Source organism: Lolium perenne, chromosome 6 (assembly GCF_019359855.2).
Source record: "Lolium perenne isolate Kyuss_39 chromosome 6, Kyuss_2.0, whole genome shotgun sequence".
Lineage (NCBI taxonomy): Eukaryota > Viridiplantae > Streptophyta > Magnoliopsida > Poales > Poaceae > Lolium > Lolium perenne.
This window is the reverse complement of record NC_067249.2, coordinates 125323268-125347093: the sequence shown is the minus strand read 5'-3', so window position 1 is coordinate 125347093 and position 23826 is coordinate 125323268. Positions and strand designations below refer to the sequence as shown.

The 23826-nt window shown below is 43.4% G+C and overlaps 1 protein-coding gene across 1 annotated transcript; it reads left to right on the top strand.

The window, feature by feature from the left end:
- The first annotated feature begins 17623 nt into the window (after nucleotides 1–17623).
- Nucleotides 17624–20506, top strand: LOC127334621 (protein CENTRORADIALIS-like). Its single transcript, XM_051361120.2, has 4 exons — nucleotides 17624–17934; nucleotides 18059–18120; nucleotides 18431–18471; nucleotides 19707–20506. The coding sequence occupies exons 1-4, from the start codon at nucleotides 17734–17736 to the stop codon at nucleotides 19925–19927; spliced, it is 525 nt and encodes a 174-aa protein (XP_051217080.1). The 5' UTR covers nucleotides 17624–17733; the 3' UTR covers nucleotides 19928–20506.
- Nucleotides 20507–23826: the final 3320 nt, after the last annotated feature.

Below are 23826 nucleotides of genomic sequence, written 5' to 3'. Positions count from 1 at the left end.
ACGGAGGGGCCACACCATAGGGCGGCGCGGCCCCCCCTTGGCCGCGCCGGCCTGTGGTGTGGGGCCCCCGTGCCGCCTCTTGACCTGCCCTTCCGCCTATAAAAAGTCTCTGTGACGAAACCCCCAGTACCGAGAACCACGATACGGAAAACCTTCCAGAGACGCCGCCGCCGCCGATCCCATCTCGGGGGATCCAGGAGATCGCCTCCGGCACCCTGCCGGAGAGGGGAATCATCTCCCGGAGGACTCTACGCCGCCATGGTCGCCTCCGGTGTGATGTGTGAGTAGTCTACCCCTGGACTATGGGTCCATAGCAGTAGCTAGATGGTTGTCTTCTCCCCATTGTGCTATCATTGTCGGATCTTGTGAGCTGCCTAACATGATCAAGATCATCTATCTGTAATTCTATATGTTGCGTTTGTTGGGATCCGATGAATAGAGAATACTTGTTATGTTGATTATCAAAGTTATGCTATGTGTTGTTTATGATCTTGCATGCTCTCCGTTACTAGTAGATGCTCTGGCCAAGTAGATGCTTGTAACTCCAAGAGGGAGTACTTATGCTCGATAGTGGGTTCATGCCTCGCATTGACACCGGGACAAGGATGAGAAATTTCTAATGTTGTGTTGTGCTGTTGCAACTAGGGATAAAACATGAGTGGTATGTTCAAGGATGTAGTCACTAGTTACATTACGCACCATACTTAATGCAATTGTCTGTTGTTTGCAACTTAATACTGGAAGGGGTTCGGATGATAACCTGAAGGTGGACTTTTTAGGCATAGATGCAGTTGGATGACGGTCTATGTACTTTGTCCTAATGCCCAATTAAATCTCACAATACTCATCATGATATGTATGTGCATGGTCATGCCCTCTTTATTTGTCAATTGCCCAACTGTAATTTGTTCACCCAACATGCTGTTCGTCTTATGGGAGAGACACCTCTAGTGAACTGTGGACCCCGGTCCATTCTTTTACATCGAATACAATCTACTGCAATACTTGTTCTACTGTTTTCTGCAAACAATCATCTTCCACACAATACGGTTAACTCTTTGTTACAGCAAGCCGGTGAGATTGACAACCTCACTGTTTCGTTGGGGCAAAGTACTTTGGTTGTGTTGTGCAGGTTCCACGTTGGCGCCGGAATCCCTGGTGTTGCGCCGCACTACATCCCGCCGCCATCAACCTTCAACGTGCTTCTTGGCTCCTCCTGGTTCGATAAACCTTGGTTTCTTTCTGAGGGAAAACTTGCTGCTGTGCGCATCATAACTTCCTCTTGGGGTTGCCCAACGAACGTGTGAAATACACGCCATCAAGCATAGATTTCTGGCGCCGTTGCCGGGGAGATCAAGACACGCTGCAAGGGGAGTCTCCACTTCTCAATCTCTTTACTTTGTTTTTGTCTTGCTTAGTTTTATTTACTACTTTGTTTGCTGCACTAAATCAAAATTCAAAAAAATTAGTTGCTAGTTTTACTTTATTTGCTATCTTGTTTGCTATATCTAAAACACAAAAAAATTAGTTTACTTGCATTTACTTTATCTAGTTTGCTTTATTTACTGTTGCTAAAATGGCCAACCCTGAAAATACTAAGTTGTGTGACTTCACAACCACAAATAATAATGATTTCTTATGCACACCTATCGCTCCACCTGCTACTACAGCAGAATTCTTTGAAATTAAACCTGCTTTACTGAATCTTGTTATGCGAGAGCAATTTTCTGGTGTTAGTTCTGATGATGCTGCTGCCCATCTTAATAATTTTGTTGAATTATGTGAAATGCAAAAATATAAAGATGTAGATGGTGATATTATTAAACTAAAATTGTTCCCTTTCTCATTAAGAGGAAGAGCTAAAGATTGGTTGCTATCTCTGCCTAAGAATAGTATTGATTCATGGACTAAATGCAAGGATGCTTTTATTGGTAGATATTATCCCCCTGCTAAAATTATATCTTTGAGAAGTAGCATAATGAATTTTAAACAATTAGATACTGAACATGTTGCTCAAGCTTGGGAAAGAATGAAATCTCTGGTTAAAAATTGCCCAACCCATGGACTGACTACTTGGATGATCATCCAAACCTTCTATGCAGGACTAAATTTTTCTTCACGGAATTTATTGGATTCAGCTGCTGGAGGTACCTTTATGTCCATCACTCTTGGTGAAGCAACAAAGCTTCTTGATAATATGATGATCAACTACTCTGAATGGCACACGGAAAGAGCTCCACGAGGTAAGAAGGTAAATTCTGTCGAAGAAACCTCTTCCTTGAGTGATAAGATTGATGCTATTATGTCTATGCTTGTGAATGATAGGACTAATATTGATCCTAATAATGTTCCGTTAGCTTCATTGGTTGCACAAGAAGAACATGTTGATGTAAACTTCATTAAAAATAATAATTTCAACAACAATGCTTACCGGAACAATTCTAGTAACAACTATAGACCATATCCTTATAATAATGGCAACGGCTATGGTAATTCTTATGGGAATTCTTACAACAATAATAGGAATTCACCCCCTGGACTTGAAGCCATGCTTAAAGAATTTATTAGTACACAAACTGCTTTTAACAAATCTGTTGAAGAAAAGCTTGGGAAAATTGATATACTTGCTTCTAAAGTCGATAGTCTTGCTGCTGATGTTGATCTTTTGAAATCAAAAGTTTTGCCTAATGAGAATCATCATAATAAAATTACTACTACAGCAAATGCCATTCAAGTTAGAATTAATGAGAATATAAGATTAATGGCTGAACTGCGTGCTAGGTGGGATAGAGAAGAAAATGAAAAACTAGCTAAAGAGAAGAATATAGCTAAAGTTTGGACTATTACCACCACTAGTAATGCTAATGCTACACATGTTGCTGCACCTCCTACTAATACTAATAAAATAATTGGTGTTAGCAATGTTTCCACTTCTAATGCAAGGCGCGAAAAACTGCCTGAAACTGCTAAAACTGCTGAAACTGCCTGTGATAAAGCTGCTGAAATTTTTTCCAACATTGGGGATGATGATCCCATTGCTTTAGATTATAATGGTTTGAATTTTGATGATTGCCACATCTCTGAAGTTATAAAGTTCTTGCAAAAACTTGCTAAAAGTCCTAATGCTAGTGCTATAAATTTGGCTTTTACACATCATATTACAAATGCTCTTATAAAAGCTAGAGAAGAGAAACTAGAGCGCGAAGCCTCTATTCCTAAAAAGTTAGAGGATGGTTGGGAGCCCATCATTAAGATGAAGATTAAAGATTTTGATTGTAATGCTTTATGTGATCTTGGTGCAAGTATTTCTGTTATGCCTAAGAAAATTTATAATATGCTTGACTTGCCACCGCTGAAAAATTGTTATTTGGATGTTAATCTTGCTGATCATTCTACAAAGAAACCTTTGGGGAAAGTTGATAATGTTTGCATTACCGTTAACAATAACCTTGTTCCCGTTGATTTTGTTGTCTTGGATATTGAATGCAATGCATCTTGTCCCATTATATTGGGAAGACCTTTTCTTCGAACTGTTGGTGCTGTTATTGATATGAAGGAAGGTAATATAAAATATCAATTTCCTCTCAAGAAAGGTATGGAACACTTCCCTAGAAAGAGAATGAAGGTACCTTTTGACTCTATTATGAGAACAAATTATGATGTTGACACTTCGTCTCTTGATAATACTTGATACACACTTTCTGCGCCTAGCTGAAAGGCGTTAAAGAAAAGCGCTTATGGGAGGCAACCCATGTTTTTACCTACAGTACTTTGTTTTTATTTTGTGTCTTGGAAGTTGTTTACTACTGTAGCAACCTCTCCTTATCTTAGTTTTGTGTTTTGTTGTGCCAAGTTAAGCCGTTGATAGAAAAGTAAGTACTAGATTTGGATTACTGCACAGTTCCAGATTTCTTTGCTGTCACGAATCTGGGTCCACCTCCCTGTAGGTAGCTCAGAAAATTAAGCCAATTTACGTGCATGATCCTCAGATATGTACGCAACTTTCATTCAATTTGAGCATTTTCATTTGAGCAAGTCTGGTGCCATTTTAAAATTCGTCAATACGAACTGTTCTGTTTTCACAGATTCTGCCTTTTTATTTCGCATTGCCTCTTTCGCTATGTTGGATGAATTTCTTTGATCCATTAATGTCCAGTAGCATTATGCAATGTCCAGAAGTGTTAAGAATGATTGTGTCACCTCTGAATATGTCAATTTATATTGTGCACTAACCCTCTAATGAGTTGTTTCGAGTTTGGTGTGGAGGAAGTTTTCAAGGATCAAGAGAGGAGTATGATGCAACATGATCAAGGAGAGTGAAAGCTCTAAGCTTGGGGATGCACCCGGTGGTTCACCCCTGCATATATCAAGAAGACTCAAGCGTCTAAGCTTGGGGATGCCCAAGGCATCCCCTTCTTCATCGACAACATTATCAGGTTCCTCCCCTGAAACTATATTTTTATTCCATCACATCTTATGTGCTTTTGCTTGGAGCGTCGGTTTGTTTTTGTTTTTTGTTTTGTTTGAATAAAATGGATCCTAGCATTCACTTTATGGGAGAGAGACACGCTCCGCTGTAGCATATGGACAAGTATGTCCTTGGTTTCTACTCATAGTATTCATGGCGAAGTTTCTCCTTCGTTAAATTGTTATATGGTTGGAATTGGAAAATGATACATGTAGTAATTGCTATAAATGTCTTGGGTAATGTGATACTTGGCAATTGTTGTGCTCATGTTTAAGCTCTTGCATCATATGCTTTGCACCCATTAATGAAGAAATACATATAGCATGCTAAAATTTGGTTTGCATATTTGGTTTCTCTAAGGTCTAGATAATTTCTAGTATTGAGTTTGAACAACAAGGAAGACGGTGTAGAGTCTTATAATGTTTTCAATATGTCTTTTATGTGAGTTTTGCTGCACCGGTTCATCCTTGTGTTTGTTTCAAATAAGCCTTGCTAGCCTAAACCTTGTATCGAGAGGGAATACTTCTCATGCATCCAAAATACTTGAGCCAACCACTATGCCATTTGTGTCCACCATACCTACCTATACTACATGGTATTTTCCGCCATTCCAAAGTAAATTGCTTGAGTGCTACCTTTAAAATTCCATCATTCACCTTTGCAATATATAGCTCATGGGACAAATAGCTTAAAAACTATTGTGGTATTGAATATGTAATTATGCACTTTATCTCTTATTAAGTTGCTTGTTGTGCGATAACCATGTTCACTGGGGACGCCATCAACTTTTCATTGTTGAATTTCATGTGAGTTGCTATGCATGTTCGTCTTGTCTGAAGTAAGAGAGATCTACCACCATATGGTTAAGCATGCATATGTTAGAGAAGAACATTGGGCCGCTAACTAAAGCCATGCTCCATGGTGGAAGTTTCAGTTTTGGACAACAATCCTCAAATCTCAAATGAGAAAATTATTAATTGTTGTTATATGCTTATGCATAAAAGAGGAGTCCATTATCTGTTGTCTATGTTGTCCCGGTATGGATGTCTAAGTTGAAGAATAATCAATAGCGAGAAATCCAATGCGAGCTTTCTCCTTAGACCTTTGTACAGGCGGCATAGAGGTACCCCTTTGTGACACTTGGTAAAAACAATGCATTGTGATGACCCGGTAGTCCAAGCTAATTAGGACAAGGTGCGGGCACTATTAGTACGCTATGCATGAGGCTTGCAACTTATAAGATATAATTTACATGATGCATATGCTTTATTACTACCGTTGACAAAATTGTTTCATGTTTTCAAAATCAAAGCTCTAGCACAAATATAGCAATCGATGCTTTTCCTCTATGGAGGACCATTCTTTTACTTTCAATGTTGAGTCAGTTCACCTATCTCTCTCCACCTCAAGAAGCAAACACTTGTGTGAACTGTGCATTGATTCCTACATACTTGCTTATTGCACTTATTATATTACTCTATGTTGACAATATCCATGAGATATACATGTTACAAGTTGAAAGCAACCGCTGAAACTTAATCTTCTTTTGTGTTGCTTCAATATCTCTACTTTGAATTATTGCTTTATGAGTTAACTCTTATGCAAGACTTATTGATGCTTGTCTTGAAGTGCTATTCATGAAAAGTCTTTGCTATATGATTCACTTGTTTACTCATGTCATATACATTGTTTCGATCGATGCATTCACTACATATGCTTTACAAATAGTATGATCAAGATTATGATGGCATGTCACTCCAGAAATTATCTGTGTTATCGTTTTACCTGCTCGGGACGAGCAGAACTAAGCTTGGGGATGCTGATACGTCTCCGACGTATCGATAATTTCTTATGTTCCATGCCACATTATTGATGTTATCTACATGTTTTATGCACACTTTATGTCATATTCGTGCATTTTCTCGAACTAACCTATTAACAAGATGCCGAAGTGCCGCTTCTGTTTTTCTGCTGTTTTTGGTTTCAGAAATCCTAGTAAGGAAATATTCTCGGAATTGGATGAAATCAAAGCCCAGGGGCCTATTTTCTCACGAAGCTTCCAGAAGTCCGAAGGAGAGACGAAGAGGGGCCACGGAGGGGCCACACCATAGGGCGGCGCGCCCCCCCCCCTTGGCCGCGCCGGCCTGTGGTGTGGGGCCCCCGTGCTGCCTCTTGACCTGCCCTTCCGCCTATAAAAAGTCTCCGTGACGAAACCCCCAGTACCGAGAACCACGATACGGAAAACCTTCCAGAGACGCCACCGCCGCCGATCCCATCTCGGGGGATCCAGGAGATCGCCTCCGACACCCTGCCGGAGAGGGGAATCATCTCCCGGAGGACTCTACGCCGCCATGGTCGCCTCCGGTGTGATGTGTGAGTAGTCTACCCCTGGACTATGGGTCCATAGCAGTAGCTAGATGGTTGTCTTCTCCCCATTGTGCTATCATTGTCGGATCTTGTGAGCTGCCTAACATGATCAAGATCATCTATCTGTAATTCTATATGTTGCGTTTGTTGGGATCCGATGAATAGAGAATACTTGTTATGTTGATTATCAAAGTTATGCTATGTGTTGTTTATGATCTTGCATGCTCTCCGTTACTAGTAGATGCTCTGGCCAAGTAGATGCTTGTAACTCCAAGAGGGAGTACTTATGCTCGATAGTGGGTTCATGCCTGCATTGACACCGGGACAAAGGACAGAAAGTTTTAAGGTTGTGTTGTGCTGTTGCCACTAGGGATAAAACATTAGTGCTATGTTCAAGGATGTAGTCACTAGTTACATTACGCACCATACTTAATGCAATTGTCTGTTGTTTGCAACTTAATACTGGAAGGGGTTCGGATGATAACCTGAAGGTGGACTTTTTAGGCATAGATGCAGTTGGATGACGGTCTATGTACTTTGTCGTAATGCCCAATTAAATCTCACAATACTCATCATGATATGTATGTGCATGGTCATGCCCTCTTTATTTGTCAATTGCCCAACTGTAATTTGTTCACCCAACATGTTGTTCGTCTTATGGGAGAGACACCTCTAGTGAACTGTGGACCCCGGTCCAATTCTCTTTACTGAAATACAATCTACTGCAATACTTGTTCTACTGTTTTCTGCAAACAATCATCTTCCACACAATACGGTTAACTCTTTGTTACAGCAAGCCGGTGAGATTGACAACCTCACTGTTTCGTTGGGGCAAAGTACTTTGGTTGTGTTGTGCAGGTTCCACGTTGGCGCCGGAATCCCTGGTGTTGCGCCGCACTACATCCCGCCGCCATCAACCTTCAACGTGCTTCTTGGCTCCTCCTGGTTCGATAAACCTTGGTTTCTTTCTGAGGGAAAACTTGCTGCTGTGCGCATCATACCTTCCTCTTGGGGTTGCCCAACGAACGTGTGAAATACACGCCATCAGCCACCCTCCTACTATTAATGGTAAAATAAATAGTGTAGGAAAAATCCCCGCTCCTTCTACAAAATTGCCTAGAACAACTGAAACTGCTCTTGATAAGTGTCTTGAAATTTTTCGGAGTATGGGAGATAATAGTCCTTTCACCTTTGACAAAAATGACTTCTATTTTAATGATTGCAATATCTCTGAAGTAACTAAGTTCTTACAAAAGCTTTCTAGAAGTCCTAATGCTAGTGCTATAAATATGGCTTTCATGAAGCATATTACAAATGCTCTTATGCAAATTAGAGAGGACAAATTAAAGCGTGAAGCTTCTATTCCTAAAAATTTAGAAGATGGCTGGGATCCCATCATTAATATGAAAGTAGATGGCTTTGATTGTAATGCTTTATATGATCTTGGTGCAAGTATTTCTGTTATGCCTAGAAAAATCTATGATATGCTTGATTTGCCACCGTTAGAACAATGTTATTTGGATGTTCATCTTGTTGATATTGCTGCAAAGAAACCTTTGGGGAGAGTGAATAATTTTCTTATTATGGTTAACAATAACCTTGTCCCCGTTGATTTTGTTGTATTGGATATTGAATGCAATGCTTGTTGTCCAGTTATATTGGGAAGACCGTTTCTTAGAACTCTTGGTGCTGCCATTGATATGAGAGATGGGATTATTAAATATCAATTCCCACTCAAAAAAGGTATGGAACACTTCCCTCAGAAAATAAAGAAGTCACCTTATGACCCTATTATTATAAAAAAATTATGGTGTTGATGCTTCTTCACTTGATAATACTTGATGCTAACTCTTTTTCTGCACCTAGGTGAACAGCGTTAAAGAAAAAACACTTTTGGGAGATAACCCATGTTTTATTTATGTAATTTTTATTTTGTTGAGTTTTGGAAGTTATTATCTCTATAATAATCTCTCATTATCATTTTTATTTCGTTTTTGTGCCAAGAATAGCCTCTAATAGGAAGAAAGTAAGATTTGGGGAAGTTGCTGTCCTGAAAACAGATTATGTGTTGTCACCATAAAAATTTGTATAAATAGACAGAGCTGAATTTTGAGCTTCCAATTTTTTTCATATGCTCCGGGTTATTATCTAACTTTCGTTAGTTGACCACTTTTCGATATGATCAACATAAGATTTTCGAAAAAATGATCTTTACCTGCTGTTCTGTTTTGACAAATTTCTGCCACTATTTGCATTTGCCTCTTAATCTCTTTCTTTTTGAGTTCTTTTGATCAAATAGCTTGTTGAAAGGTTGCTACAGTAGCTAATGATTTAATATATGTTAGAACTGAACCCAAGTGGATTTGTTTATTTTGATTGAACTAATGTTGCTGACAAAGAATTGTGTGAAGTTTTGTATGAAAAAAGTTTTCAAGTGTAAGGAGAGAAGAATGATGTGATGAATAATGGAAAAAAATCTCAAGCTTGGGGATGTCCCTGCACCCCAAGAAACATTCAAGAGTTACAAGCGTCATCAACAAAGCAACAGGTCATCTCTCTATGCGCAATATTTTTATTGCTTCATATGCTATGAGTTGTTTTTGGAGCGTCTTTATTTTTGTTTTTAGTTTTCTTTAGTTTTGTTTTGTTTGCTATAGCATATGGTTGGATCCCAGCATAATTTTTTTGGATAGAGACACGCTCTATTTTAATTGCATAGAACACTCTAGTTTTTGATGTTATTATTCTGCAAGTGTTCTAGTTTTCTAGTACTGCGTTTAGCTCTTGGTTTTCGATTCTAATTTTCTTTCGAGCTTGTTAGTATTCTTTATTTATGTATGATTAGTTCTCTGGTCCATATTGATTTCATCTCTGGGAGCTATTTCAAATAAGTTGATTGGTGTTGATGCAAAAGGAAGCTTGTCTAGACTTTGGCATGTCATGTTGGATGTTATTCTTGTCATACGCTTAATATTTATTGTTGTAGCATTACTTGTCTCAAATAGCTGAGAGTGCATAATGTGTCATTGAAAGAATCATGTGTTGTTTCCATCATAAAAGCATAATATTATGGTATTTCATTTGATGCTTTAATTGGGTTGACTTGACACATGCTTATACCATGTTATGACTATTACCAGTCAACTAAAGCCTCTATAATCATTTAGTTTTTGACTTGTAATATCGCTTTATGCTTTGATTGATAATATGTATGTGAAGTTTTGCCTTCCCTCCGGGTTGATCTTTTCGGACCGGAAGAAGTACAAAAATAGAGAAATTTGGTATTGTTCCAAGTTAGGGAAGGAACTAATGGGCCGGCCCAAAAGAAACTGCGTATGCGTGCGTACTGTACAAAAGCTCGCTAACAAGCGATGAATAGGTGTTCCCCGCAAAAACGGCAGTGCATCAAGAATGGCCCATCTCTGATCTGTCTAAGAAGACCAAAGAAGGATGCAGCCCATGACAGCCCACATCGCCCAGGTCGTTACTTAAGCTAGACAATACCGCAAGACATCTTGTGGAGGTAAAAGTTGTAATCTGACTGAAGCTCTGAAGGTGACGATGACGGCTTTAGTAACTGATATGTTATGCAACAGAATAATCGTAGCATCAGATTGCAAAAGTTGTGGAAGATTCCCTCAAAAAAATTCCACTTAAGTTTTGCCAACAGAGTGAGGAATCTTGTGATTGCGGCCAGTGAGCAACGATATTGTGACGGATCAAGTGAAGGGTTGCTACTGGTTGGGTTCTCCCCTGAAGTCCCACCGGTCTCTGTCATTGCGGTGGGGAAGTTGTGAATCTGATGGGCTTCCCAGAGGCGTTGAGGCCCCGGTGGACTATTAACGGTGCAGATCTGGTGGTGGGCGAGCGGTTGGTCACAATTATCTCCATGATTGCTAAAATCCTGGTTCCCCAATAACATGTGTAGTCATTGGAGGCGCTTCTTATCGGAGGAGGTAAACCCTCGCAGCATCGGTGGTGTGTTGGCAAATTGTGATTTTGTCATCATGAAATGGGTTCAGAGTTCAGACCGACTTGGTGGACCTGAAGAAGAAAGGCGCAGAGACATCACAATGATCCATGCGAATACGCGATCAATGAAACTCTCTCTGTCTTGAGTGGTTGGATGCCTCAAGTGGATAACACCATTTTCACTTTGCAGCGATCTATGGAGGAGGTGGGGACTCAGGTTGCAATACACGAGACGATGTCGCCACTCCATCCAGTGAACACCCTACGACTAAATTGGCAAAAGCAGTGAACATCAACACTATGGTAATGTAACCCTTGCTCCAAAGCACATGCAACTACCCTGGAAAATGGTAAACTTCTCAAATTCTCAGACTCCTGTTTGCTTTGATTTGGATGAACAATGTGATGCTTTCATGGAAAATTTTATTGATGGATCTAGGCATGGGCACAATAGGTCTAGGCCACCTAACACTGAATTCCTAGGGTTTCATGGTGAAGCCCTGAAATGGTGGGAATGTGTGTGTGAGAAGTACTTTGTTCTATAAGTACTAGATCATGAAACTTTGGCTAGTTTTGCTACTGTGCATTTCATAGTCAACGCTGTGATGTGGCTTGAAAAGTATGAGGAAGAACATGATGTCAATCAGTCTCGATTTTTTTTATTCTCGAAAAAAATTATGTCAATAGTTAGGAGGACCTATGCGTCGTTGTGCAATCTAAATTTGGAAAAATGTATACACCTTCGTTACCAAATTTGTTTGTGGTCTGAAAAAAGATACACAGCGCGCTATTTGTTTACACAATCATACTATTCCAAACTCCTTGAGCTTTTTCATGGAGGTCGTCGACAATGCACACACATGGAGATTGGTCAGATTGCAGCCCATCGAAAGAATGTTCCAGAAGGCTCGACGAGCACGACTTTGAATTAACAAGCCATCAACCGGCCAGGCGTACAACGATACAACAAAACAACCGAAGGAAAGAAAGAAAAACAAAGCTGGGGTTACCAGATACCGATACAAGCACAATTGATGCAAAGCTATAGCCTAAACCAAGATACAAGGGCGCCCAATAGTACAACTAAACCGGCTGAAACTTTAAGCAACGAGCCGCCACTCCATGGAGCCGCACCAAACTAAATCAGCACACAAGGCCACCTGGCAGAGGACCACCATCACCGAGGGAGCTGGCTAACGGCGCGAGTGAGCATACGAGCCTCCAGAGTTCAAAGGGGGAAGAACTTCACGACAACGCCTCCAAGAAGGGGAACGACGCTCACGAGCGTCGCCGTTGCCGGCACAGGGGAGCCGTGCAATGCTTTCGCCGAAGTCTTAACCCCACCTCAAGGAAAGCCAAAGGCTTTGCACCTGCCATCAGGACAGCCACCGGCTATTTAGAACCACTGTTATCCCCCGGTGCCACGACACACTCTCCGACAGCCACCCTAGGCACGAGAGAGGCCGCGCAAACCGGAGGTACACCGTCTATATGAAGCCAATCACAGCAAGATACAGGGCATCGACTAGAGGTATTTCGAGGAGGACCTTGGAGAGAACGCAAGTCAGCAAGGCCGTAGATAGTGCCCCAGGGTAGGCAACCAGCGGCGGGACGTGTGTCATGGCCACCCTCCAACAAGGTGAACGACATCCAAAGACGCCGTGGTGGCCGGCAATGGACGTGGCCTTGCGGTGCTTTCGCGGACACACCGTCGTACACGCTAGCGTCCATGCAGGCCAAACCCTGTGGACCAAACAGTCCTGCAGGCGCAACTCTGAAACGCGTCGTCCCCACGAGCGTCACGACTGGCCGGGGAATCAAGCAACTTGTGGCGAAGAGAATCGCCGCCACGCAGATGAAGCACCACCCACACAGCCAACGAACCTAGATTCTCTCAAGCGGAGCAAACCCGAGAGAACCGTGCAAGATGTCCCTGCCCCGCCAACGGACATCTGCAACTAGTACAGGGCTTTGGGTACAGGGCTTTGGGCCGTGCCGGTCGCCGAAGCTGCCCCATCACCGGCCACTATCACTGTTAGCCAAGGAGGAGACCGCACCCAGCAGCTCCATCCGCACCTGGCCCGCCCACCCACGGAAGCCCAGACCTAGGCCCACCCGCCCAGATCTGAGCCCGCCGCCGCCACCCCTGGCCACGGCCGCCCCGGCATCAAGGTCGCACCAGCACCAGTGGCCGGGCCGCCGTGCCGCGCCGCCACCAAGCCGGGCTCCGGCAGCACACCCCGCGCCGGCCGGAGGGGAGGGGCGCCAACGCCAGTGCAGGCCGCCCCATGAGGCCAGCAGCAGCGCGCACCGAGAAGAGCCAATGCCGGCGGCGACAGCGGGGAGGGACGGGGGAGGAGGATGGGTCGCGCAGAGCGACTACGGGGGGAGCCAGGAGGGTGATGCCCCAAAGCCAGGAATGTTCCAAACTCCTTGAACTTTTTCACGATCTTTTGCTCAACTGGTTGTACGTTCCGGTAGCCAGCACCGGAGGATAACTTTTCTTCTCGACTTTTTTTTTTACATAACATGAGTCTCCAGATTGTTGGCGAGGCACAAGCATGGAGATCAGCCCGATTGCAGCCCATCACAAGACTGTTCCGGCCTCCTTGAGCTTTTCCGTGATCTTTTGAACAGCTGGTTGTATGTTCCCGAGGCCAGCACCGGAGGACAAATTTTCATTTCTCTACTTTATTGCTGATCTGTATTTCATCAATGAAAAGCAGTTTCCCACTGTCTATTCGTCAAAAAACGTGAGCAGTGAGCGGTGAGTGTCACAGCCGCTCTAGTGCAACTCAAATGACATGTTCAAGCATTCTTCCACCGCTGGTACCAGATGAATGATGAAAATTGGGATAATTTTTTTCGAAATGGGGAAAAAAGCCCCAGCCTCTGCAAGCCTGACAGATATTCACCTAAAAAATGGTGTGTCACATACTTCTCTTCTCGGCCACTAAGCTAATTAGACGATGACAACTTTACAACATGGCGCTCTGCTTTGAGAAATGCTTCCCTTTTTAATTTTTTTTTCGAAATGGGGAATATGACCCGGCTTCTGCATCATGATGATGCACACGGCCTTTTATTAATAGAGTATCAAAACAAAGTTAAAACAATTTAGGCATCACCTAGGATTGATACAAGAATCAACCAGCGAAAGAAAACAAGAGAAAACGGACTACACTTGAGCCATCTGGAGCCGTGTGCATCCAGTAGCCATAGCATCCCGCTGTCCCTCCGGTGACAGAAGAGCCCACAACTGGACCCAGTGTGACACCATATGGATAACCTGCAAAAAGTGAAAGGAAGTTTTGTTGTTAAAAATAATATCATTCCTTGTCCTCCAGATAGACCAACATAAGGCAGAGACCCCAATACGGATGAAAGCCTTTGATTGTCTATCAACTCCATGCAACCAATTACCAAACATATTGGTAATATTGGATGGAGGTGGGAGAGCAAAAGTAAAATTAATCGTACGCCAAAGAATTTTAGCTAGAGGACAAGTGATGAACAAATGCTCAATATTCTCCTGTTCGCCACAAAAAACACATTTTGTACAACCGTTCCATCTTCTTTTGGCTAAATTATCCTTAGTAAGTAGAACTTTATTGCTTAAGAACCACATAAATATTTTTATCTTTAGGGGAACTTTAACTTTCCAAAGGTATTTTCTTAAGAAAGGGGTATGGTCATTCATGAGATCCTCATACATAGATTTCACGGTAAACACACCATTTGTTGTCAATTTCCAAACAAATTGATCTTTCTCATCAGATAAATTAATCCTCATAAGTTTCCTGCATAATTGTAACCATAAAGACCATTTATTTCCCAACAACAACCTTCTGAAACTGATATTCATAGGTGTTTGGGCTAACACATGAGCTACTGTTACATTCTTATGATGGACAATACTATATAAGGATGGATATTGTTGAGCTAATGGTGTATTTCCTAACCAGGTATCTTCACAAAAACGGATATGAGTACCATCACCGATCTGAAAAAAACCTCTGCTAAAAAATTCCTCTTTAACCCTCATTAATCCCTTCCAAAAGGGAGAGTCTGTAGGTTTAGCTTGTACCTCTGATAAGGTCTTTTGTCTTAAGTATTTGTTCTGCAGTAGTTCTTGCCATACCCCATCTTCGTTAAGAAGTTTATAAAGCCACTTACTCAATAAACATCTATTTTTCAATTCAATGACCTCGATACCAAGACCCCCTTGATCCTTAGGTCTGCATACGATATTCCACTTGGTGAGCCTATATTTTCTTTTGTTTTCCTCAGATTGCCAGAAGAAACGGGACCTATAAAAATCCAGTCTTTTCCTTACCCCAACGGGTATTTCTAGGAAAGACAACATGAACATCGGTAAGCTAGTTAAAACTGAATTGATAAGGACCAGTCTGTCACCATAGGACAATAATCGGCCCTTCCAGCATCCCAATTTGCTCTCAAATCGGGTCAATCAGATATTCTAAACTTTCTAAAGTGGATAGGAATTCCTAAATATTTAAAAGGTAGAGACCCAGCGTCACATCCAAAGATCTGTTTATACTGGGCCACTTCCTCCTTTGCCTTCCCAAAACAAAAGATCTCGCTCTTGTGAAAATTGATTTTAAGCCCGGATAGCTCTTCCCTTTTTAATTAAGATCACCTTTGCCCTTTTCCATTTGGGAACACGAGAACATTCAACAGAGCTAGAATGTGCCCAGATATGGTAAAATGATTTGGCATTTGTACCTTCGCTGGTGCACCTTCAAGATCAACACTCTGCAGAGCACCTGATTTCAATATCCCTTGTCGGTGTCCTTACATTCGGAGTGGAATTATAACACACCTTATAGCAGAAAATGTCTTTTTCCCTCTGCAGCACAAGATATGGTACCGATAATTGTTATCAATCTGAATATAAATTAGTGCTGAAGGGTTATATACCAGCCAAATTAGCCACATAACTAATTTTTGTCAGACTAAAATCTTACCACACATATGGACATGAGTTATCACATACTCATAAACACAACCTTCAAGGAACAACGAGATTGGCCCTGTTTTACTAACCTCTCATTCATGAATGGCAAAAAACCCCCATCATCAGTTTCGGGGAGAAAGGGAACCTTTTTGACTCTAGATGAGAGGAGCTAAATTTTGCACTTACACAGTAATTATGGACAAATAATCTATGCAGCCAAAATTTCCATGGAACACTAACAGGGTATCATCTTTATAATTTACTTTCCCTTAATATGGCTTCACAGTAGGGTGTCTATTTTTCCTTCAGAAAGTAACTCCCAATGGCAGGGAAAAACTTGGCAGCTTCAGAACGTCAGGCTCGGCACTAGCGATGCAAGAATATAAGATGGCATATGTATGTGTTGCTTTAGTTAAGCCACTAGTACAGCATGGAGAAGCACATGAGCGAGTACATGGGAAGAGGAGATTAGGATGGGCAAAGAACTTGCGTACGAATGGAGATGGCTCCACCATTTAGGGAAACAAGAGCACTAAGCTTTGCCTAATGAAGAGCTCATAATTGGGGATCTCCTTTTCTCTGCAAAGTGTGTTATAAGCAGAGAGCTTTGGCAGAGGGGCGCTTTGTGTAGTAGTGGAGGGACGCCTAGTCCACTCGAGAGCATAACTTATGCTCTCTTGCACTTGCCTCGAAGGAATAATCGCCAGGATTGGCAAGTCCTTGCTAGTGCAATGCTGTTTAGGGTATGTTCTTTGCAATTCATAGCTCAGCAGAGCGCGCGTGATGATTCAGCAGGCATTGCTTTCTTTCCTCAAGAGAAAAAGATGCTTGTGGTGGAGTTGTGCTATGCAACTTTGAGGATGTCCAAGCTAACTCTAGCTGCAAAGGACATGAATATATATATATGTTTCAGAGAGAGATTAATGTATATGTAAGTAAAAGGACAGTCGACACAGAGAATTCAAATTAACGTTGCATGCTTCTTTAGAAAAAGGAAGAACAAAGGAGAAAACTAAAGGAGGGACAGAAGAAACGGAAGCAGAATTAGCATATTTATTATAAGCTGCCATCTTTGACATGGTTTCTACATTCACCACCACACATTTATGTCCTGATGATTTTCTAAAAATAAAATGAAGCATCCTGCGACGAAGATTCTCTAGTGCTCTGCTAAGCACCAAGTATTTTTAGTTAGCTCGCTGGCAAACTGCACATCGCCAATTTTCCTTTTGATGAGATGGTACCTTGGCATATTTGATCATGTTACTGCTTTTAGGTGCAATGTACATAGGTAGTTGAGTCCCTAGCCTATTTCACCTTCCATCAATAAACTATGCCATGATATAGTACAAAATGCATAGACTTAATTTCAGATAGATAGTTGAGTCCCTAGCTTATTTCACCTTCCATCACTGAACTATGCCATGATATAGTACAAAATGCATAGACTTAATTTCAGGTGGTGCTTAATGTTGTAAAGAAATATTGCAATGAATGGATGAGAAACGACCTTTTCTTTTTCTGTCAAATCTGGATTCTAGGCACGTATTATTTTAGCCTTCATAGCCCTCAATCTTCTGCACAGAATAAATATCTGTAAGATACATTATATGGAATCGGATAAGCAGGTACTTTTTCTCAAGTGTAAATTTTATACTCCACACCTGGAGGAAAATGACCAAAACAATCTAACATGTTAATGTGATCGCTACCCCGGGAGGTAGAGATATCCCCAGAAGTACTTTTCTAGATAGGCTTCTGTTTGAAATAGCTAGCTAGCTAGCTAGCCGGATGGATAGGCTCTCGTCTGTTCCACGTCTATAAATAGAGGGCCTTCGTCTTGCAACATCCCTGCAGCAGCACATACACAATTACCTGAGCTTCCATTCAGCAAAGAGGAACACACGCACACTGATCATCCCTCGGGTTCCGATTTCAAGGCATCAACATGTCAAGGGCGTTGGAGCCTCTCGTTGTGGGGAAGGTGATTGGTGAGGTGCTGGACAGCTTCAACCCCACCGTGAAGATGACGGCAACCTACAGCTCCAACAAGCAGGTGTTCAACGGCCATGAGTTCTTCCCCTCGGCCATCGCCGCTAAGCCGCGTGTCGAGGTTCAGGGGGGCGACCTTAGATCCTTCTTCACATTGGTGGGTATTTCATCTATCTATTCACTCACACAGGATGTGCACATGCCCATATGTTTTTGGCCCTAGTTCCATATCTCCCAAGGGAAGGTAACCATGCCCATGTTCTATTCTTATGGTTCTTCAGGTGATGACTGACCCTGATGTGCCAGGACCCAGTGATCCGTACCTGAGGGAGCATCTTCACTGGTAACCAATACAAGCATATTTAATCTTATTAAAGCCTATTCCAAGAGATTAGATCACCTAGCTAATTAACAAAACTGATCAAAGCTAGTTAAGTATGCTTCCATGCATGCGTCTCTACTCTCTAACTCTATATATAACTAGACTGAGTCATGATCACTGCCTACTACAAGATACGGGGCATTAGTACATATTATGCACATATATTAACATGCAAGCATGGTCTCGGATTTCAGATTAATTCCCACATCAGTAGAATACATGTAGATGTAGGTTATCAAACGAGCTTTTGATTGGACCACACTTTTTGCAGGATTGTTACTGATATTCCTGGGACTACTGATGCTTCTTTTGGTAAGTCTTTTTATTGTACATCCTGCTTTAGCGTTTGCTAGTTCTGTGAGGGAGAGTACAGGGATAGATCATGCTGCACAGAGAAACAAATGGCTAAAAGGTGGCGGCGGTGTGTACTTGTTATGTGGCTGCTAGGGTTTGGGAGGAGAGAGAGAGCTGCGAGGGCGCGAGAAGGCCGGCCGGGGGCCTTTTGCCCACGGCCGGGCAAGAGGGAAGGGATTTCCTTCTTAATTCTTGCTTGATTAGATTGATACATCTCCTCTCCTTATATAGAGAGGTTTACTTGACTCCCAAGCAAGGCTTACTTGACTCCTAAGCAAACCATAAGACTAACGGCACAGGCCCATGACGTACTCTAACACTCAAAGTCTAGGTAGGGCCCAGGCCCATGCTGTTTTTCCCGCGGGCAGCGACCTCAAAGTCTGCGCCATCGACAGTCATCCGGCGGGGAGAAGGCATGGTGTCACCGGTAGGAGCGCACCGCGTAGCACCACTGCATTCCGTCGCCGGCCACCGCGCGTGCTCCTTTTGTCCCGCTGGTTTCCATGGGATCCAGGTGGTTGTACAGGTGCACGTCCGACGGGCAGATGGTGTCCACTTTATGTTCAGGGGTCAACAATAAAGCGTCCCAGTCTATTTCAGGTTGAGAGTTATAAAACAAGCCGAGATGTAAAAGGCTCGTTTTTAGGTGTTAGGGTTGTGTTGTGTCGAGTCATGGTTTGCTTAGGTTGCAGCTCGAGGACGAGCTGCATGTCCAGGTGGGGTGTAGTGTTAGAGTACGTCATGGGCCTGGGCCCGTTAGTCTTATGGTTTGCTTAGGGGTCAAGTAAGCCTTGCTTGGGAGTCAAGTAAACCTCTCTATAAGGAGAGGAGATGTATCAATCTAATCAAGCAAGAATTAAGAAGGACATCCCTTCCCTCTTGCCACCGGCCGTGGGCAAGACCCCCGGCCGGCATTCTCGCGCCCTCGCAACCCTCTCTCTCCCTCCCAAACCCTAGTAGCCACATAACAGTACTACTCCGTTTATTTCATAATTCTTGTCATGATTTTAGTTCAAATTTGATTCAATCGGAGTAATTAATTGACCAGAAGTTTGTGTATCTTATATTGTTGGTTTGTTTGAGGTTTCTTATCACGCATTCAAGCCTGCCGTGGGATCAGTAGTTTCTAATTTATCTTCTTCCTCTCTCTGCACATTTTTTTTCTGATGCATGGTGTACCTACATTCATTCAGGGAAGGAGGTGGTGCACTACGAGAGCCCAAAGCCAAACATCGGCATCCACAGGTTCATCCTCGTGCTGTTCCAGCAGACGCACCGGGGCTCGGTAAAGAACACACCGTCGTCGAGGGACCGCTTCAGGACCCGCGAGTTCGCCAAGGATAACGAGCTCGGCCTCCCTGTCGCCGCTGTCTACTTCAACGCGCAGCGGGAGACCGCCGCCCGCCGGCGATAGCTCAACGGCAACCGAACCAACCAACCAGCAACACCCCCCTACTATGTACCTGATCTAGCTACATGATAAAACGAACTGCGTACAATCACCTATTAGCTAGCTTCGATGGCCTTTCCTGCTACATCCAAGCATGCACAATGTCTGAATAAAACACACCGGTAAATTAGCTGTTTGCACGAGAAAGCTGCTCCCTACTAGTACGTAGCCGTTGCCCATTTAGTTAATTTTTGTGAATGTGACAAGATCGATGATTGGGAAGAGATTGCAGTGTTGACTGAGAAAAAAGTGCAAGATTTGAAGCAATAATAGTCGTCAGGGAGTATAAGTTACGTGTCGAGTGCCCAAATGGAGGGGAAGAAGTGGACATGGCTCTAGTATTCCCCTACCTACTATTCTGTTATGTGGTTTTTCTTCATTGGATCGAAGTTTGCAGCGTACTTTTGTCTGATCTTGCATGTCATCACTAGACTCGCTGACTACTACCCGATGCTTGTTTTCTGTAATCCATGCCCAGTTACTTTTACTTCGATCTTTATGTCACTTTTCAATGACATGACATGCATATAATTTGTCTATTTATATGGACGGGGAACCCTTGCTCAATCGGCGTATTGCTTGGCTAGCTCGATTGTATCCACATCTCAGCTGCTCGGTCGAAGTGATAATATAGTGGAGCCCGAAACAAGAGAATCTATCCTCTGGCGGACTGGCCTCCTTTTGCCCATCGATCATTTCAGTCGTCTATATGTATGATTTGGCAAACCATAGAGCAGTAGTATCTGCACCCATAATTACCGCTAGACCATTAGGATCAGGTGCATTTAGTCACAATGCAAATTACTAGTCAAAGATATGTTTGCAAGTTTTGAGATCATTTTAATGTGGAAAATGACAATTATTTGTGATCTGTTAGGGAAATATGCGTGCTGTATTACCAGGGGGTCAAAGGCCACAATATATAGTACATGTACAGGTGCACATATGCAGAAAGCCCCCCTAACATATGGGGAAACTACAATATACAGACATATACATCTAACACCCCCCCTCAAACTCATGGTGGATCCACAACACTGAGTTTGGAGAGTAAGAAATCATGCTGCGCTCGAGTCTGTGCCTTCGTAAAGAAATCCGCCAACTGCAAATCTGAAGGCACATAATGAACCGCAACAACATCATCATGTACCCGTGCACGCGTGTAAAAAGCATCAACACCGATATGCTTGGTCAGCTCATGCTTGACCGGATCACGTGCAATACCGATAGCACCTGTCTTTGTCAGACAAAAGTGGAGTGGGTGTCGTAACAGAGACCCCAAAATCTGCAAGCAACCACCGTAACCAAGTCACCTCAGCAATCAACAAAGCCATAGCCCGCAACTCAGCCTCAACACTCGAACGGGAAACTGCGACATGTTTCTTCGTCTTCCAAGCAACAAGTGAACCACCAAGAAACACACAGTAAGCAGAAAGCGAACGACGATCCGTAGGATCACTCGCCCATGTAGCATCCGAATAGCACTGGAGCTGGAGAGAGCTGGAACGGGGAAAGAAAAGGCGACGAGTGATCGTGCCACGAAGATAACAAAGAACACGGAGGAGATGACTATAGTGAACAGTGGTAGGAGATGAGACAAACTGACTCAGAATATGAACAGGATAAGAAATATCAGGACGAGTGACAGCAAGATAAACAAGACTCCCAACAAGATGGAGATAACGGGTGGGATCAGGAAGAGGATCACCATCAGTAGGACGAATCTTAACATTAAGATCCATAAGAGTATCAACTGTGCGCTCATCCCCAAGAGCAGCACGAGCAAGAAGATCCTGAATGTACTTTTCCTGAGAGATAGAAAAGCCATCAGAAGTGGAGGAAACCTCAATGCCAAGAAAATAGCGAAGAGGACCAAGATCAGTCTTAAGAAACTGATCACGAAGACGAGTCTTGACGAAGGCAATATACTCAGGATCATCACCAGTAATGATCATATCATCAACATAGAGAAGAAGAAGAGTACGTCCACGAGGAGAAGTGTGAACGAAAAGTGCTGGATCATGAAGACTAGGAGAGAAACCAGCAGCAGTCACCACAGAGGTGAAGCGCTCAAACCAGGCACGAGGGGCCTGTTTGAGACCATAGAGAGAACGTCGAAGACGACAAACCATCCCATCGGGAACAGAATACCCAGGAGGAGGCTGCATGTAAACCTCCTCACTCAACTCGCCATTAAGAAAAGCATTCTGAACATCAAGCTGGGAGACAGACCAGCGGCGAACAGAAGCAACAACAAGAAGAGTACGCACAATAGTCATATGAGCCACATGGGCAAAAGTCTCATCATAGTCACGGCCGTGCTCCTGCTGAAAGCCACGAGCCACAAGACGCGCTTTATAGCGCTCAAGAGATCCATCAGAGTGAGTCTTAATTTTATAGACCCACTTACACGTGATAGGACGAACACCAGAAGGTGAAGAAACAAGATCCCAAGTGCTAGTGCGCTCAAGCGCAGCGATCTCCTCAGCCATGGCAAGCTGCCATTCAGGATGCCGCTCGGCATCCCGATAAGAAGTCGGCTCGGAAACGACAGAGAGACCATACTGACTAGGAGAGTAACGAGCTGGAGCACGACGCTGACGGACAGGCCGTGAAGGGGGAAGGTCATCAGCAGAGGACAACTCATCAGAAGAAGCGGAAGAAGGGACAGCATCAGAAGGATTCAAAGCCGGAGAACGAGGAGTACTAGGTGGACTAGACAGAGGAGAGGATGGCGCCGAAGGGGGCGCATCAGGACTAGGAGTGGAAGGAGATGGGATAGCAGGGGGTGCATCCGGAAAAAGAAGAAAGAGATATCATCCACCGGGTAAGTACCCGAGGTGGGACGAGGATAGAAGGGACGCGTCTCATCAAACGTGACATCACGAGAGATGCGCATCCGACGACCAACGGGGTCCCAACAGCGATAGCCCTTATGCTCATCACTATATCCGAGAAAAACACACTCAACAGACTGAGCGGTCAGCTTGGTGCAATCGCGAGGAGGGAGAAGAACGTAGCAAACGCAACCAAATAAACGAAGTGTCGAGTAATCTGGAGAGCAACCAGAAAGACGCTCGAGAGGAATGCCACCTTGAAGGGCAGCAGAAGGCTGAATGTTAATGAGGTAAGTCGACGTAGCGACAGCCTCAGCCCAGAAATGCGGCGGAAGAGAGGAAGCAATCATCATAGCACGGGTAGTCTCAAGAATATGACGATGCTTACGCTCGGCGACACCATTTTGAGCATGGGCGCCGGGACACGAGAACTGGGCAAGGGTGCCCTGCTCAGCCAAGAACACCACGCAGGTGCTGGGAGATATACTCGCCTGCAGAGTCAGCACGAAACACACAAATAGGCGTGGAATACTGAGTACGAACCATGGCTGCAAAACGCTGATAAATAGAAAGCTCCTCACTGCGAGAGTGCATAAGAAACAACCAGGTGTATCTCGAAAAATCATCAATAAACAAAATATAGTATCGATGACCCCCTTTCGAAGGAAAGGGAGCCGGACCCCAAACATCCGAATGAACTAAATCAAAAGGTCGCTGAGATACAGACGCACTAGTAGGATAGGGAAGCTGAATCTGTTTGCCTAGCCTACAACCCTGACACGAATGCAAAGACACATCTCCTGAGACAGACCCCAGAAGACCATGACGAACTAATGACGATAAACGGGAGCCACAGAGGTGACCCAGCCGATGATGCCACTGCTGAAAAGATCCAAAGGATGTGGCAGAAAGAACTGCAGAGAGAACAGCAGATGAAGTGGCGTAGAAGGAACGCGAAGCCGCTCTAACTCCCAGAGCCCCTGGGACTCAAGGCTGCGAGGGCCAGCTCCAACCAGGGCCTGTGTA

Bases quoted from the DNA above. Each gene is read 5' to 3' on its own strand.
- LOC127334621 (XM_051361120.2), top strand. From the start codon at position 17,734: ATGTCAAGGGCGTTGGAGCCTCTCGTTGTGGGGAAGGTGATTGGTGAG. The intron at 18,121-18,430 runs GTAACCAATACA...CACTTTTTGCAG, and splicing joins CTGAGGGAGCATCTTCACTG to GATTGTTACTGATATTCCTG. The intron at 18,472-19,706 runs GTAAGTCTTTTT...ACATTCATTCAG, and splicing joins GACTACTGATGCTTCTTTTG to GGAAGGAGGTGGTGCACTAC.